Here is a 14292-nt window from a genome sequence, read left to right on the forward strand (position 1 = left end):
CTTCTCCATCGCTGCTCACAGCTCTCCTTCCACTGCGCTGCTCCCCTCCGAACATGGCAGGGTGAACGGCGTCCACTCTCTGGAAATAGTAAGTGGACGCCTTTCACCCACGTCCATGCACCACTCAACCCCTGGCATTGTACATTTGGAAGACAGCAGCTGGGGGTCCATCATGTACCTTGGTCATCGAGATATTGAACACCTTTACCGCCACTCACTCGATCAATAACTTTTGACTGAGATTTTCCAGCATGCTCGATCAATGAATTTGATTGATTTTGGCCTGATGTTGATTGAATCATCGATCTGGTGGACATGTTGTGGCACCGATTTTCATCCGATTCGATAGAATTATCAAATCGTATGGTCAATGGGGACGCATAATCACTAGAAGTATGGCCCCCTTTAGACTGCTGTTTTGATCCAACTCCATCTGACTTATCAGGACAGAGATATAACCAATCTTTATATCTAAAGATTTATTTTTTTTCCTTCTTGAGTTATGGAGGTTACAAAACCCAGGGACAAAGGTTATGCATAATAACGTACTTCCCCCTCTTCTGGAATGCCCTTCCACAACACATCTGTCATTCTCCAACCTTTGATATCTTTAAATGTGCCCTCAAAACTCACTTTTTCCGACAAGCATAGGCTCTACCTTAGGCCAGTTCCCCTTTGACCACGGGCCAAGTTGCACTCCTACTAGATAACTTAAAACACACAGGGCCATATTCTATTGCTGAACTTAACCTAGGCGATGGGGGCATCGCCTAATCTAATTAAACTTTAGACCCCCCAGGCGGAAAAGAACTCGCTTGGGGCGATATAATCACCCAGCGAGTTCTTAACACGGTATCCAATTACCCTGTTCATGCCTCCAGGAAGCGATGCTTCCCGGCAGACATGAGCGTTAGCTTAGACCTGCAAAAAGCAGGTCTAAACTAGCTAACGCACGTCGTCGCTGCTGCATCTGGGGGTCTCCTTTAATAAGGAGACCCCCAGAGCTCTCCATTGGGTCGCCGCATAGTTTAGGTCGCCGCCATTGGCTCAGACAGCGGACCAATGGGGAGCCCCGGCTGCAGATTCAGGATGCTTTGCCCGGGCTCCTATGCGGACAGTAATTACAGTGTTAGATACACTGTAATTACGTGACGGATTTTGCGGCGAGAGGCGTCGGGTGATCGGCGGAGGTATTTATAATGACGGGAGCCTTTGCAGAGCTGCGTGGGGGCTTCTAAACTGTGCGGCGACCCGACGGGGAGCTCTGGGGGTCTCCTTATTAAAGGAGACCTCCAGATGCTGCGGCAGAAGATGGCGGTAATGTTCGGCGGGCGAGTGCGCATGTGTGGGGAGTGAGGCTGTGGTGCTGATGGACAGCACCACAGCGTAAACCTCACTCCCCATCGCTCGTTAAAAGGGAGCATCGCTCACGCTTTCGCCTGAGTAATGCTCCCTAACGATCGGCCATCGCGCAAAGGATATGGGCAATAGGATGTGCCGGTAATCCTCGCGCGATGGCAAGGTGATAAGTAGCTCGCATCTGCAAGCTACTTATCACCTTGAATAGGATATGGCCCACTGCCTCTAGGTATGAATATTGTATACTACCCCCACCTCTTGTTTCCCCCTATTCCTTTAGATTCTGTATTTTGTATCGATTCTCTAGTTTGTCTTCAATTCTGTATTTTGTATATTGGTGTATACCATTTGTCTGTATTATTATATACCCCATGTTTATTTCTTACTTTGTACATCGTCATCAAATATGTTGGCGGTTTTATAAATCAATAAACATAATCATTCTGACTTATGTAACCTGTAATTGGACCAATCAAATACAGTTTCTACTGATTTTGATTAACCAAGAAGGACTAAATAATATTATAATTCCTTTTGAAAAAATAACTCCTTGCTCAAACTATCCACTCAGGTATACAAAGAGTGCTCAGTAAGACGGTCACTCTCTCTAGAAAGATGGGGGAGACCGAAGGGTCTCAACCTTCCAAAGGAGGGTAACACTAGTACAATGATTGGGTAGGGGGGCTCCAAAAATGGATATAATGTTGCAAATGAAGTTAGTTCTCCTGGTTATCAGTGTAGACATCCAATCTGTGCATAGGTAAGCAGCTTCTTACATGCTTTTTATATGCTTTCAAACATTTAAACATTTTCTCTGTTTTGGGCACCTCCTACCCAATCATCATTCTTTCCTAGATGTTTTATATATCTAGGGTAATACCAGTGGACGTGTCCAGGAGAATATTTCATCAACTGCATCAATTGATGAAATAACTTATTGGGCAAGATGGGATGAATAGAATGGGCAAACAATATTCCTACAGCCAGAGCCGGGACAAGGTCCTCCAGCACCCAAGGCTGAGACACCAAAGTGCGTCCCTCCATCCCTCCCACCCTAACTGTCACACACTGGGCTTGATTCACTGATAGCACGGCAGTTATCACGCGATCTGCCGCGCACAAAGGATTACGTTCACAAGCAAACTAAGGTGACCGTGCGCAAACCTTCATTTACACACAAACGTAATCCTTTGCACGCGCAAACCGTCGCGCGCGGCAGATCGCGTGATAACTGCCGTGCTAGCAGTTATCACGCTTTTGTGAATCAAGCCCTCTGATTGCTATTAGATTACAGTCACTGCCATGTATCAACTTTTCTTATTTCTCTCTGCTTCAAACACAATAGGGGAATGATAGCTGAGTGAGTTGTGCACCCCCTCCTACACTGCGTTGGAGCCTCTCTCGCCTCTGCCTTGGCACCGCTAACATTTTAGTCAGTTATTTAGATGCTTAATTTTTGCATCTAGCTATGTTGTTTAAGAATGATTGGCACTTAAGTCCGCTATTCCTAAGAATCCTAAATTGGATTTACATTTTTTCCGTGCTTAGGCCAACATTCTTGTGGCTCCCCTTCCATGTACAACATCGGCCCTCCCATTTCATGTGCAGCCCTCTTCCATGTGTAACCTCTATGTGCAGCAGTCCCCTCTCTTACATGTATGGCTCCCTTGGGTAGCAACTTCCATGAGTTGCTTAAAATGTGCAGCTTCCTCTCCCATGAGCAGCAGCCCCTTTTTCCATGTCTAGCTGCCCTAGGCCCAGGCCACTGTCAAATTTGGCCCTGTGAGAATTCCACATTTACACTAAAGCTCCTACAGCAGCAAAAACATTTCTGGAAAGACAATGATACCAGAGATACACTAAGGAAGAATGTAAGCCCGTTATTTTTAAGTAACAGCCCAGACAAACATTTAGCAAATAGACCCAACATAGCTGCATTTGTCTTGAGGGTATTTCTAAATATCCTGTCAAGGCAGCCTATTGGGCCAATCAGAGTGCAGGGATCACATCCTTTAACCTTCCTGGCGGTAAGCCCGAGCTGAGCTCGGGCTATGCCACCGGATGGCACCGCTCAGGCCCTGCTGGGCCGATTTGCATAATTTTTTTTTTGCTACACGCAGCTAGCTGCGTGTGCAATCCGATTGCCGCTGCTACCCGCCGATCCGCCGCTATCCGTCGTGCCGCAGCCGCCCCCCCTCCCAGACCCCGTGCGCTGCCTGGCCAAATAGTGCCCTTTGACGTCACGACGTCGAGGACGTCGGTGACGTCATCCCGCCCGTCGCCATGGGGACGGGGAAGCCCTCCAGGAGATTCCGTACTTTGAACGGGATCTCCTGATCTCCGATCGCAGGAGGCGATCGGAGGGGCTGGGGGGGATGCCGCTGAGCATGAAAAAACAAATATTTTTTTAAAAAAAGGCTTTGCTGCCCACTGGCGGATTTTAATAAACCACCAAGAGGGTTAAAGCCACTGGACTTAAAGGGGCTCAGGGCGGGACGAGTGGAGCACCTGTTATTGGCAAGGAGCGGGCATAAGTTACCAGCTCTCGCTATGCTGCACTACGGCATCCTCTAATTGAGCTCAATTACGCATACTACACTGCCACTAGCGCGTAGAGTGCAGGGATGTAAAATGAAGGCGCGCCGCGCTGGTGTAATAGCGGGAGTAACAGGACATTACTCGTGCTAATTATGTTAGTGAATCAACCCCTATATCCATCTGGAATAGGGCTGTTTGAGACCTGCATCTAAATAAAGAGGTAATATACTCATGGACAGAGGCAGTAACTACACATCATGGGGCCCCCCCCAGCGAAACTTTGATGGGCCTCCAATGTTCACACCCTTATCCTTGCCTACCTCGGGTGACTCACACAGCTTTCGGGTGCAATGGTCATAAAACAATGCAAGGGTCATAAAACAAGTGTGGACATCCGAGTTCCGACAATTCACATCGGATTTTAGCCATTTCAAATAAAATCAAGAATCTCTGAATTTTCACAGTTTTGAGTACCTACTGATGCCTAACCTAGAAGCAGCCATATACTGGCCAATTGCCACCAGATCGACCAACAGATAGATCCCTCTCCGGTTGAACCTGATCAGAGAGGGATCTAATGGCTGCCCATACACTGCACACAGATTTTGAATCGATTTCAGCTTGAAATCTATTCACAATCTGTGGAGCTGCTGCTGCCTCTGCCTGCCTCTCTGCCCCTGCTCCCCCGCCAGCAGCAATACATTACCTGTTCTGCCGGCGCAAGCCCCCGGGTCCGCGCTGACACTTTCCCTGGCTGGCCGGCAGAACAGGTGAAATTATTGCTGCGTCGGAAATCGAATAAATGTTTGGGCACCTTAACCCTGCATGTGCAGCCTGGTATGTCCAGGTTAAAGGTCAGCGACTTAACCAAGGTGTGGCTGATAATGGAGCCTTTTGCAGAGGCATGGATCGGGAGGAGTGGTAAGCATCACGACTCATGCCCACACATCACAGTAGCTTCAGTTTTAGTTACATACATTTTAAGTGTAATGACTGAAATTGCTTGTTGAAAAAAAGTGTAATATATTCCTTAGCAACAAGTACAAATATCGGTATCGGTAACCTAGTGCTGGATGTGTCAACTAGCCTAGTGAGAACAGACAGTGTCCTTTTTCATAGGTTTTTATTGGACATATTTTCCTGTCCGGTCCGGCAAAATGTGCCAAGCTGGGACTCTGCGTTCCGTCTCGCGTTCCGTCTCGCGTTCCACCGCACACGGATCCATGTATGATCCCTGTTTTTGACAAGTGGAAGCAGATCCTATTTTTAACATAGGAACTGCTCCCTTTTTTTCCAAGGGGAGCTTTAAAGAGAACCTGAGGTGGGTTTCGGACATGAATATTAGGACACAGAGGCTAGTTCTGCATACTATCACCAGGCTCTGTGTCCGTATAGTGCGCCTCCAGGCCCCCCGTGCTCTGTGTCCCTTCCCTCCCTGCCTCCGGAAGCTGATTTGAGGAAACTTACGGAGGCGGGGAGGGAAGGGACGCAGGCGTGAAGCAGTGATATGCAGGAGGCGGGGGAGCGGCGGGTGAGTGGCAGCACAAAGGTAAACAGCTAGCTAGCGACAAGCTGCGTGTCACTAGCATGGTGGTTTTTATATTGAGGGTCAGCAGAGTGCAGGGGGGTGGGGGCGCACTATACGGGCACAGAGGCTGGGCATTGTATACAGAACCAGCCTCTGTGTACTAATATTCATGTCAGAAACCCACCTCGGGTTTCCTTTAAAAAAGTATTGCACGGATTATCGGATACGTTTTTAAAGCAAGTGTGAACCAGCCCTTAGCAATTTAAAGGAGAACTGTAGTGAGAGGTATATGGAGACTGCCATATTGATATCATTTTAAAGGGAAGGTTCAAGCAAAAAAAAAAAATGAGATTCACTTACCTGGGGCTTCTACCAGCCCCATGTAGCCATCCTGTGCCCTCGTAGTCACTCACTGCTGCTCCAGTTCCCCGCTGGCAGCTTTCTGACCTCGGAGGTCAGGGCCACATTGCATACATTTTTACGCATTCCAGCAAGTGCAGGAACAAAAATTTACGCGTTTCACCACTAACGCGTAAAAATGTATGTGTTAATGTTCCTGCACTAGCGGGAATGTGTAAAAATGTACGCAATTTGGCCCTGACCTCCGAGGTCAGAAAGCTGCCAGCGGGGGACTGGAGCAGCAGTGAGTGACTACGAGGGCACAGGATGGCTGCATGGGGCTGGTAGAAGCCCCAGGTAAGTGAATCTCATTTTTTTTTTTTTTGCTTGGACCTTCCCTTTAAGCAATACTAGTTGCTGGCAGCCCTGCTAAGCTATCTGCCTGCAGTAGAGTGAATCACACCAGAAACAAGCATGAAGCTAATCTTGTCAGATCTGACAATGTCAGAAACACCTGATCTGCTGCATGCTTGTTCAGGGTCTAGGGCTAAAAGTATTAGAGGCAGAGGATCAACAGAATAGCAAGACAACTAGTATTGCTTAAAAGGAAATCAATATGGCAGCCTCCATATACCTCTCACTACAGTTCTCTTTTAAGTCATTACACTTAAAGGGGCACTATGGCGAAAAAAATAGTAAAATTTAAAATATGTGCAAACATAAACAAATAAGAAGTACGTTTTTTTCCAGAGTAAAATGAGCCACAAATTACTTTTCTCCTAAGTTGCTGTCACTTACAGTAAGTGGTAGAAATGTGACAGAAGCGACAGGTTTTGGACTAGTCCATCTCTTCATGGGGGGATTCTCAGGGATTTATTTATTTTCAAAAGCACTTAGTGAATGGTAGTTGCTCTGTCCAACTGCCAAAAAAAGCCTTACTGAGAATCCCCTATGAAGAGATGGACTAGTCCAAAACCTGTCAGTTCTGTCAGATTTCTACTACCTACTGTAAGTGACAGCAACATAGGAGAAAAGTAATTTATGTCTCATTTTACTCTGGAAAACCGTACTTCTTATTTGTCTATGTTTGCGCGTATTTTAAATTTTAAAATTTTTCGCCGTAGTGTCCCTTTAAAGTGCATGTAACTGATACACTTTTTTTATACTGGACGCCTCTCCATTGGGGTGAGTTGATTGCATGTTAAAGGGGCAACTCCTCTTTACAGAGTATATACAGTAATAGCTTCAATTTTAACGTTTCAACTCAGGCATTATTTAAACACAAAGCGATGAAGCTATAAATTATTTTTCAATTACCGTAATTCTTTTATTATATGAAGCCAAACTGAAACAAATTTTTCTCAACAAAAGTGGAATTGCAAATTTCTGTTTTCATTCAACGAAAATCAGTTTGTAAATATAGACTTGCAATTGTTTGTTTTCTTTCACATTTTAACCCTGATCGATTAAAATGCTCACATTAAAATTCATCCCTGTGTGGCCAGCGTAAAGGTATCTTATAATCAGTAGCAGGAAAAAAGGGCACCGGCAGCTAACGGACAATTTGGGCACCACCATAGACTCTAATGCATTTATCGCTAATACAGTGCCCAATGCAAAGAAAAGGGAGCACAATAAATATTGTTTTCAACATTAGAACATTGACGTTTTTGAAATACAGTATGTTATCGTTTTCGAAACTTGCAACATTATAGTTTTTGTCTTATTATTTTGTTTGTATGTACAGATATCACGTGTGCATGAAAAAAGGGTGCAGTGAAAAAAGGGCCCAGCTGGATAACAAAATGGCGACGGTGGATAACGAAATCTGATAACGATAAACATTGTTGTCAAACTTGGTTAATGAGAAATAACGTTGTAAAACAGACGGGAAATTATAACGAATATTTTAACGTTAAAAATCATTATGTAATTGAACAATACAGCTTAACCCAACCCTACTCTCACACAGAACCCTCCCCTGGCGGTGTCTAACCCTAACCACCCCCCCAGTGGTGCCTAACCCCCCGGTGGTGCCTAGCCCTAACCACGCCCCCAGTTGTGCCTAATTCCCTTGGTGGTGCCTAACCCTAACCCCCCTAGTGGTGCCTAACCCTAACACCCCCCCCCCCCCCCCGGTGTTGCCTAAAACTAACCGCTGCCCGGGTGGTAGAGTTGGGCCGAACCTCCGATTTTAGGTTCGCGAACTTCCGCGGAAGGTTTGGTTCGCGTTAAAGTTCGCGAACCGCAATAGACTTCAATGGGGATGCGAACTTTGAAAAAAAAAATAATTATGCTGGCCACAAAAGTGATGGAAAAGATGTTTCAAGGGGTCTAACACCTGGAGGGGGGCATGGCGGAGTGGGATACATGCCAAAAGTCCCGGGGAAAAATCTGGATTTGACGCAAAGCAGCGTTTTAAGGGCAGAAATCACATTGAATGCTAAATGACAGGCCTAAAGTGCTTTCAAACATCTTGCATGTGTATACATCAATCAGGTAGTGTAATTAAGGTACTGCTTCACACTGACACACCAAACTCACCGTGTAACGCACCGCAAACAGCTGTTTGTGTAGTGACGGCCGTGCTGGACTGGTGCGCACCATGGCGAGAGTGCAGGTTTTGGTGGCTTTACAGCCCATATGGTCGCCTGGCTGATGTAGCTGAATGACAGAACAGTGACTGTGCAGCTGATCAAATTTGGTCTGACCACAATGAGGCAACGACCTTATTATCGTGGGTGTGCCCCCCGAGACACTCATCTAGGCGCCGGTCATTGCTTCATTGTGATATGCAAGCCCAGTGGCGGGTTCACTAAACAGAACAGGTATACAGTGGCGGGTTCACTAAACAGAACAGGTATACAGTGGCGGGTTCACAGAACAGGTATGCAGTGGCAGGTTCACTGAACACAACAGGTATGCAGTGGCGGGTTCACTGAACAGGTATACAGTGGCGGGTCCACTGAACAGAACAGGTATGCAGTGGCGGGTTCACTGAACAGGTATACAGTGGCGGGTCCACTGAACAGAACAGGTATGCAGTGGCGGGTTCACTAAACAGAACAGGTATGCAGTGGCAGGTTCACTGAACACAACAGGTATGCAGTGGTGGGTTCACAGAACAGGTATGCAGTGGTGGGTTCACAGCACAGGTATGCAGTGGTGGGTTCAATGAACAGGTATACAGTGGCGGGTCCACTGAACAGAACAGGTATGCAGTGGCAGGTTCACTGAACAGGTATGCAGTGGTGGGTTCACAGCACAGGTATGCAGTGGTGGGTTCACTGAACAGGTATGCAGTGGTGGGTTCACAGCACAGGTATGCAGTGGTGGGTTCACAGCACAGGTATGCAGTGGTGGGTTCACAGCACAGGTATGCAGTGGTGGGTTCACAGAACAGGTATGCAGCCAGACAGGAACAAGTTAAGCCTAACTAATCTTTCCCTGAGAGACAGTCTGCAGCAGCTCGCCCTACTCTCACTAACGCAGGCAGCACACGAGTGACCGTAATGGCCGCCGCTGCCTGCCTTATATAAGGGGGGGTGGGGCTCCAGGGGCTAGTGTAGCCTAATTGGCTACACTGGGCCTGCTGACTGTGATGTAGAGGGTCAAAGTTGACCCTCCATGTGCATTATGGGGCGAACCGAACTTCCGCAAAGGTTCGCCTGCGGGACGCGAACGCGAACCACTGAAGTTCGCATGGAACCGTTCGCAGGCGAACCGTTCGGCCCAACTCTACCGGGTGGTGCCTAACCCTAACCACTCCCCCTGGTGGTGCCTAAACCTAACCACTCTCTCTGCATAAACACCCTTTTACACAGAGAAATGATAATATCTTTGATCACGTAAAATCTGTACATGCAAACAAGATAATGTTGAAAAAAATATATAATGTTGTAAGCTTCTAAAACGTTAAAATACTTCAAAAACTTTAATGTTCTAATGTTCTTAATCATTTTTATTGCGGCACCCTTTTTTCTGCTTTTTTTTGCTGTATTAACGATAATTGCATTAAAGTCCATGGCGGCGCCCTTTTCGTCCACCCTCAGCCTGCGCCCTTTTTTCCTGCTACCGATTTTACGTTATCAAATATCTTATCATTTCTATGTGTGTAAGGGTGTGTAAGGGTGTTTGTGCAGGGGGGGTGGTTAGGGTTAGCCACCACTGGGGGGTGGGAAGTGGTTGGTTAGGCACCACCAGCGGGGTGGTTAGGGTTAGGCACCACCAGGGTAGGGTTCTGTGTGAGAGTAGGGTTAGGTTAAGCTGTATTCTTGAATTATGTAATGGTTTTTAAAGTAAATATCTTTCCGTTTTGATCCCCCATCTGTTTTAAAACGGTACTTATCATTAGCATGTTTTCGGTTTCACTTTGCGCCCACTTGAAAGGAAACTTTTTTTAATGAGATTTTATTATCAAGCCGCGTCAATTTGTTATCCAGCCGCACCCTTTTTTCCTCCCACTTTTTTGTCATGCACGCTTATGATCCATCATAATGTGGCAGCAACATGAATAACACTCCTGTCTTGCACTACACGGTCCTCAGTTCAAATCTGAGCCAAGACACTTTCTGCATGGAGTTTGTTTGTACTCCCTGTGTATGTATGGATTTCCTCCAGGTACTCCACTTTCCTCCCACATTCCAAAAATATACAGATAAGTTAATTGGTTCCCCCACCAAAATTGTCCTGAGATTATGGAAGGGACATACAACTATGATAGGGATTAAAGTACCGTTTAGGGACAGTTTGTGACAAAACTATATGTACTGTGTAAAGAGCTGCAAAAGATGCCAGTGTTATGTAAATGCAAAGTAAAAAATAAAAACCACTGAAGGATTGTAATTTACTCAGAACTGCACTGAGAATGCCCATGCAAAATACAGTATGTGCATTTTTATTTGTTCTAAATTATGCAGACATTTGTTATCTGACCTAAACAACTGTAATTGTGAATTATAGCCAATTTAGACAAAAGTCAGTGGCAAAGTGGACATTTTTCGCAGGTAAACAAAATACAGCAAAAGCCTATATAGCCAAAACCCAACATAAAAAATGAACCCTTTGCAATTCCCTGCAATTCTTTCCATTGTTCTATAAATAAACAGGTACATTTAAAGGGGCACTATGGCGATATATTTTAAAATTTAAAATATGTGCAAACATATACAAATGAGAAGTACATTTTTTCCAGAGTAAAATGAGTCACAAATTACTTTTCTCCTATGTTGCTGTCACTTACAGTAGGTAGTAGAAATCTGACAGAAGTGACAGGTTTTGGACTAGTCCATCTCTTCATTGGGGGATTCTAAGGGATTTATTTATTTTCAAAAGCACTTAGCGAATGGCAGTTGCTCTGTCCAACTGCTAAAAAAACTGTGTAGGGAGCAGGGAAGCTGGCCAGTATCATTGTTTAAATCTTTTTTAGGGAATATCTTTATAAAGAATGAAAGCCTTGCTGAGAATCCCTCATGAAGAGATGGACTAGTCTAAAACCTGTTGCTTCTGTCAGATTTCTACTACCTACTGTAAGTGACAGCAACATAGGAGAAAAGTAATTTATGGCTCATTTTACTCTGGAAAAAAAGTACTTCTTATTTTTCTGTTTGCACATATGGGGCTTGATTCACAAAACGGTGCTAACTGTTAGCACGCTGTCAGTGGCGTAGCTAAGGAGCTGTGGGCCCCGATGCAAGTTTTACATTGGGGCCCCCCAAGCACCCTATACATAACAATTGATAAGACGCACCAAAACCTGCCAATGGCATTGGCAACTACAGTGTCAGAGGTACAAGAAGGGGATGGGGAACAGTCTGTTAATGATGACCATTATTTAAAGTATCTATAGAAGTGATTATTATGAGCACAGGACCAATAGAGAGCTAATACTGTAGTTGAGGGAAGGCCCTTCGGGGCCCCTCTGGCCCAAGGGCCCCGACGGGTCGCTACCTCTGCAACCCCTATTGCTACGCCCCTGCACGCTGTGAAAAGTGCTTTGCGCGAAATTTTGCATGATAACGGTTTTTGCACGCAAAAATTCGCATTCACACGTTACCACAAATTTTTCGCACGTTATACGGTTGCAAATTAACGTTATCGGGCGAACGCAAACTTTAACACGCGAAAAATTCACGTTGACATGCAAATGCAAATTTTTGCACGTGAAAATCGTTTTTTTTTCACACAGTAAAACAAGCGAAAACCCGTGCTAACAGCCATGCTATCAGTTAGCACCGTTTTGTGAATCAAGCCCATGGTATTTTAAATTTTACAATTTTTTGCCATAATGCCCCTTTAAAGCCTGGTACACAGCATGGGGTTTTGTACAGAAGTGATTGGAAAATCAATCCAAAATACGATTAAATACGATCGGAAAGCAGATCGGACCTGTTGGAAATTATCCATTCGATCCGTTGTTCTGATGGGGAGTTGCATGGTGTGTACCAGGCATAGGAGAGGGAACTCACCTTGAAGCCCCGGAAACAGACCAGCATTGTAGCGCACATAACACTGAGAGCAGCCCCAGCACAGGGAGAAGCCGGCCCATGGTGCCCAGGTGGATGATTCTGGGAACAAGCCAAAGACTTCTCTATTTAACCTTCTGTTAGAAATGACGTCACTTATGACAAACAAAACAAACAGAGAGTTGGACTGTCCTGTGGAGCAATATTTGTGAACAACTCTTTCACAATCCTGTGATGAGAGGAAACTCAGTCATTTAGAGTAGAGTAAATTTCAAATAAAGGGGCAGGTTTTATTATTGCCAGTAGCTTAGACATTAAAGCGGAACTGAAAACTGTTTAAAGACTTTCAATTGTCCTGGGGGTTCTGCCAGCCCAACTGCAGCCGACCTGTTCCCACGCAGCCACTCACCCATGCTCTCGTCCCACGCCGCGTCTCACTTTCACTTCACCCAGTTCGAGTGCACTGCGCCTGCGTGGCCCTGGCCGCATGCCTCCTCGTTCACGCTCCTGTAGCCAGAAGCGCACTGCGCAGCCACAATAGAGACTTTCCAGTACTGCACCTGCGCAGAGTGCTCCTGGCTACAGGAACGTGTACTAAGATACCAGGGCGCAATGGAGGTCGACTTATAAGTCAGCTTCCAGAAAAAATTGAGCCGCGGCGGGGGAACGGAGGATCGGTCCCTGACTGCGAGGACACAGGTCGGCTGCAGGGGGCTGGCAGAAGCCCCAGGTGAGTGAAACTCTTAGTTTAACGGCCCTTTATCAACCACATAATTAGCCCTCTATTGGTCCTCTGCTGGTAATGATCACTTCTATAGATTATTTGAATAGTAGTAATCATTTACAAACTGTTCCTCATCTCCTTCTTTGCCAGGGCCGGTTCTAGACTTTTTGCTGCCTGAAGCAAACTTGTGAGGATGCGCCCCTCTCTTCTACTGTGTAAGTCAAATGAAACACTGCTGCTCTCCTGCCTCCCCTCTCCTCACTCACTGCCAGACTCCTCACACAGCACAACAAGCTGCTTTTCCCCAATGATGACCTCTTCACCTCACTCGCTCTCCTCTTGCTACTCCTTCTACTCTGACTGCATGCTGTAAGCATAAATACTAGAGATGGGACGACGAATCCGGCGAATCCACGAATCCCTCGAATATTGGGAAATATTCGAGATTCGTGGATTCGAATCCCGACGCCATTTTCCACTTTACGAATCCGCCGAATCCCGACGCTGCATCGCCACGCATCCGCCGCTCGCACTCGTCCTCCTCCGACCCGCGCCTCCTCCGCCCGCCCCGCGCCTCCTCCGCCCGGCCGCCCGCATACTTTGTATCAACTCACCCGTCCAGTGGAGCGCAGAGCGGCAGACCTCTCGCTGACTTCCTGGTTCCCTCTAGTGACGGCTTTTACAATGACGTCATCAGTAAAAGCCGGTCCGGCCACTAGAGGGAACCGAGAAGTAACGACGAGGTCTGCCGCTCTGCGCTCCACTGGACATGTGAGTTGATACTTATGCAGGGGTGAGCGAGGAGGCACGGGGGACGGAGGAGGCCATGGGGGTGAGCGGAGGAGGCACGGGGGGGGGGAGCGACACCTACCTACCTACCACTTTACCTACCTACCTGCCACTATACCTACCTAAAGGCCCCCTATACGTACCTACCTACCTACCGGGCACTATACCTACCTACCTACAGGCCCCTATACCTACCTAAAGGCCCCCTATACGTACCTACCTACCTACCGGGCACTATACCTACCTACCTACAGGCCCCTATACCTACCTAAAGGCCCCCTATACGTACCTACCTACCTACCGGGCACTATACCTACCTACCTACAGGCCCCTATACCTACCTAAAGGCCCCCTATACTACCTACCTACCTACCGGCCACTATACCTACCTACCTACAGGCCCCTATACCTACCTAAAGGCCCCCTATATGTACCTACCTACCTAAAGGCCCCTATACCTACCTACAGGCCTCTATACATACCTACCTACCTACCTAAAGGCCCCCTATACGTGCCTACCTACCTAAAGGCCCCTATACCTACCTACCTAA

General features: G+C 46.6%; 1 protein-coding gene across 1 annotated transcript in view; it reads right to left on the minus strand.

Moving 5' to 3' along the window:
- Positions 1-12337, minus strand: part of LOC137528978 (complement component C9-like) — a 93142-nt gene extending 80805 nt beyond the window's left edge. Inside the window, exon 1 of the mRNA XM_068250814.1 lies at positions 12232-12337. Within this exon, the coding sequence (XP_068106915.1) occupies positions 12232-12311 (80 nt within the window). The 5' untranslated portion in view covers positions 12312-12337. The remainder of the gene's footprint in view (positions 1-12231) is intronic.
- Between the last annotated feature and the right edge of the window lie 1955 nt (positions 12338-14292).

Source organism: Hyperolius riggenbachi, chromosome 1 (genome assembly GCF_040937935.1).
Source record: "Hyperolius riggenbachi isolate aHypRig1 chromosome 1, aHypRig1.pri, whole genome shotgun sequence".
Taxonomy (NCBI): Eukaryota; Metazoa; Chordata; class Amphibia; order Anura; family Hyperoliidae; genus Hyperolius; species Hyperolius riggenbachi.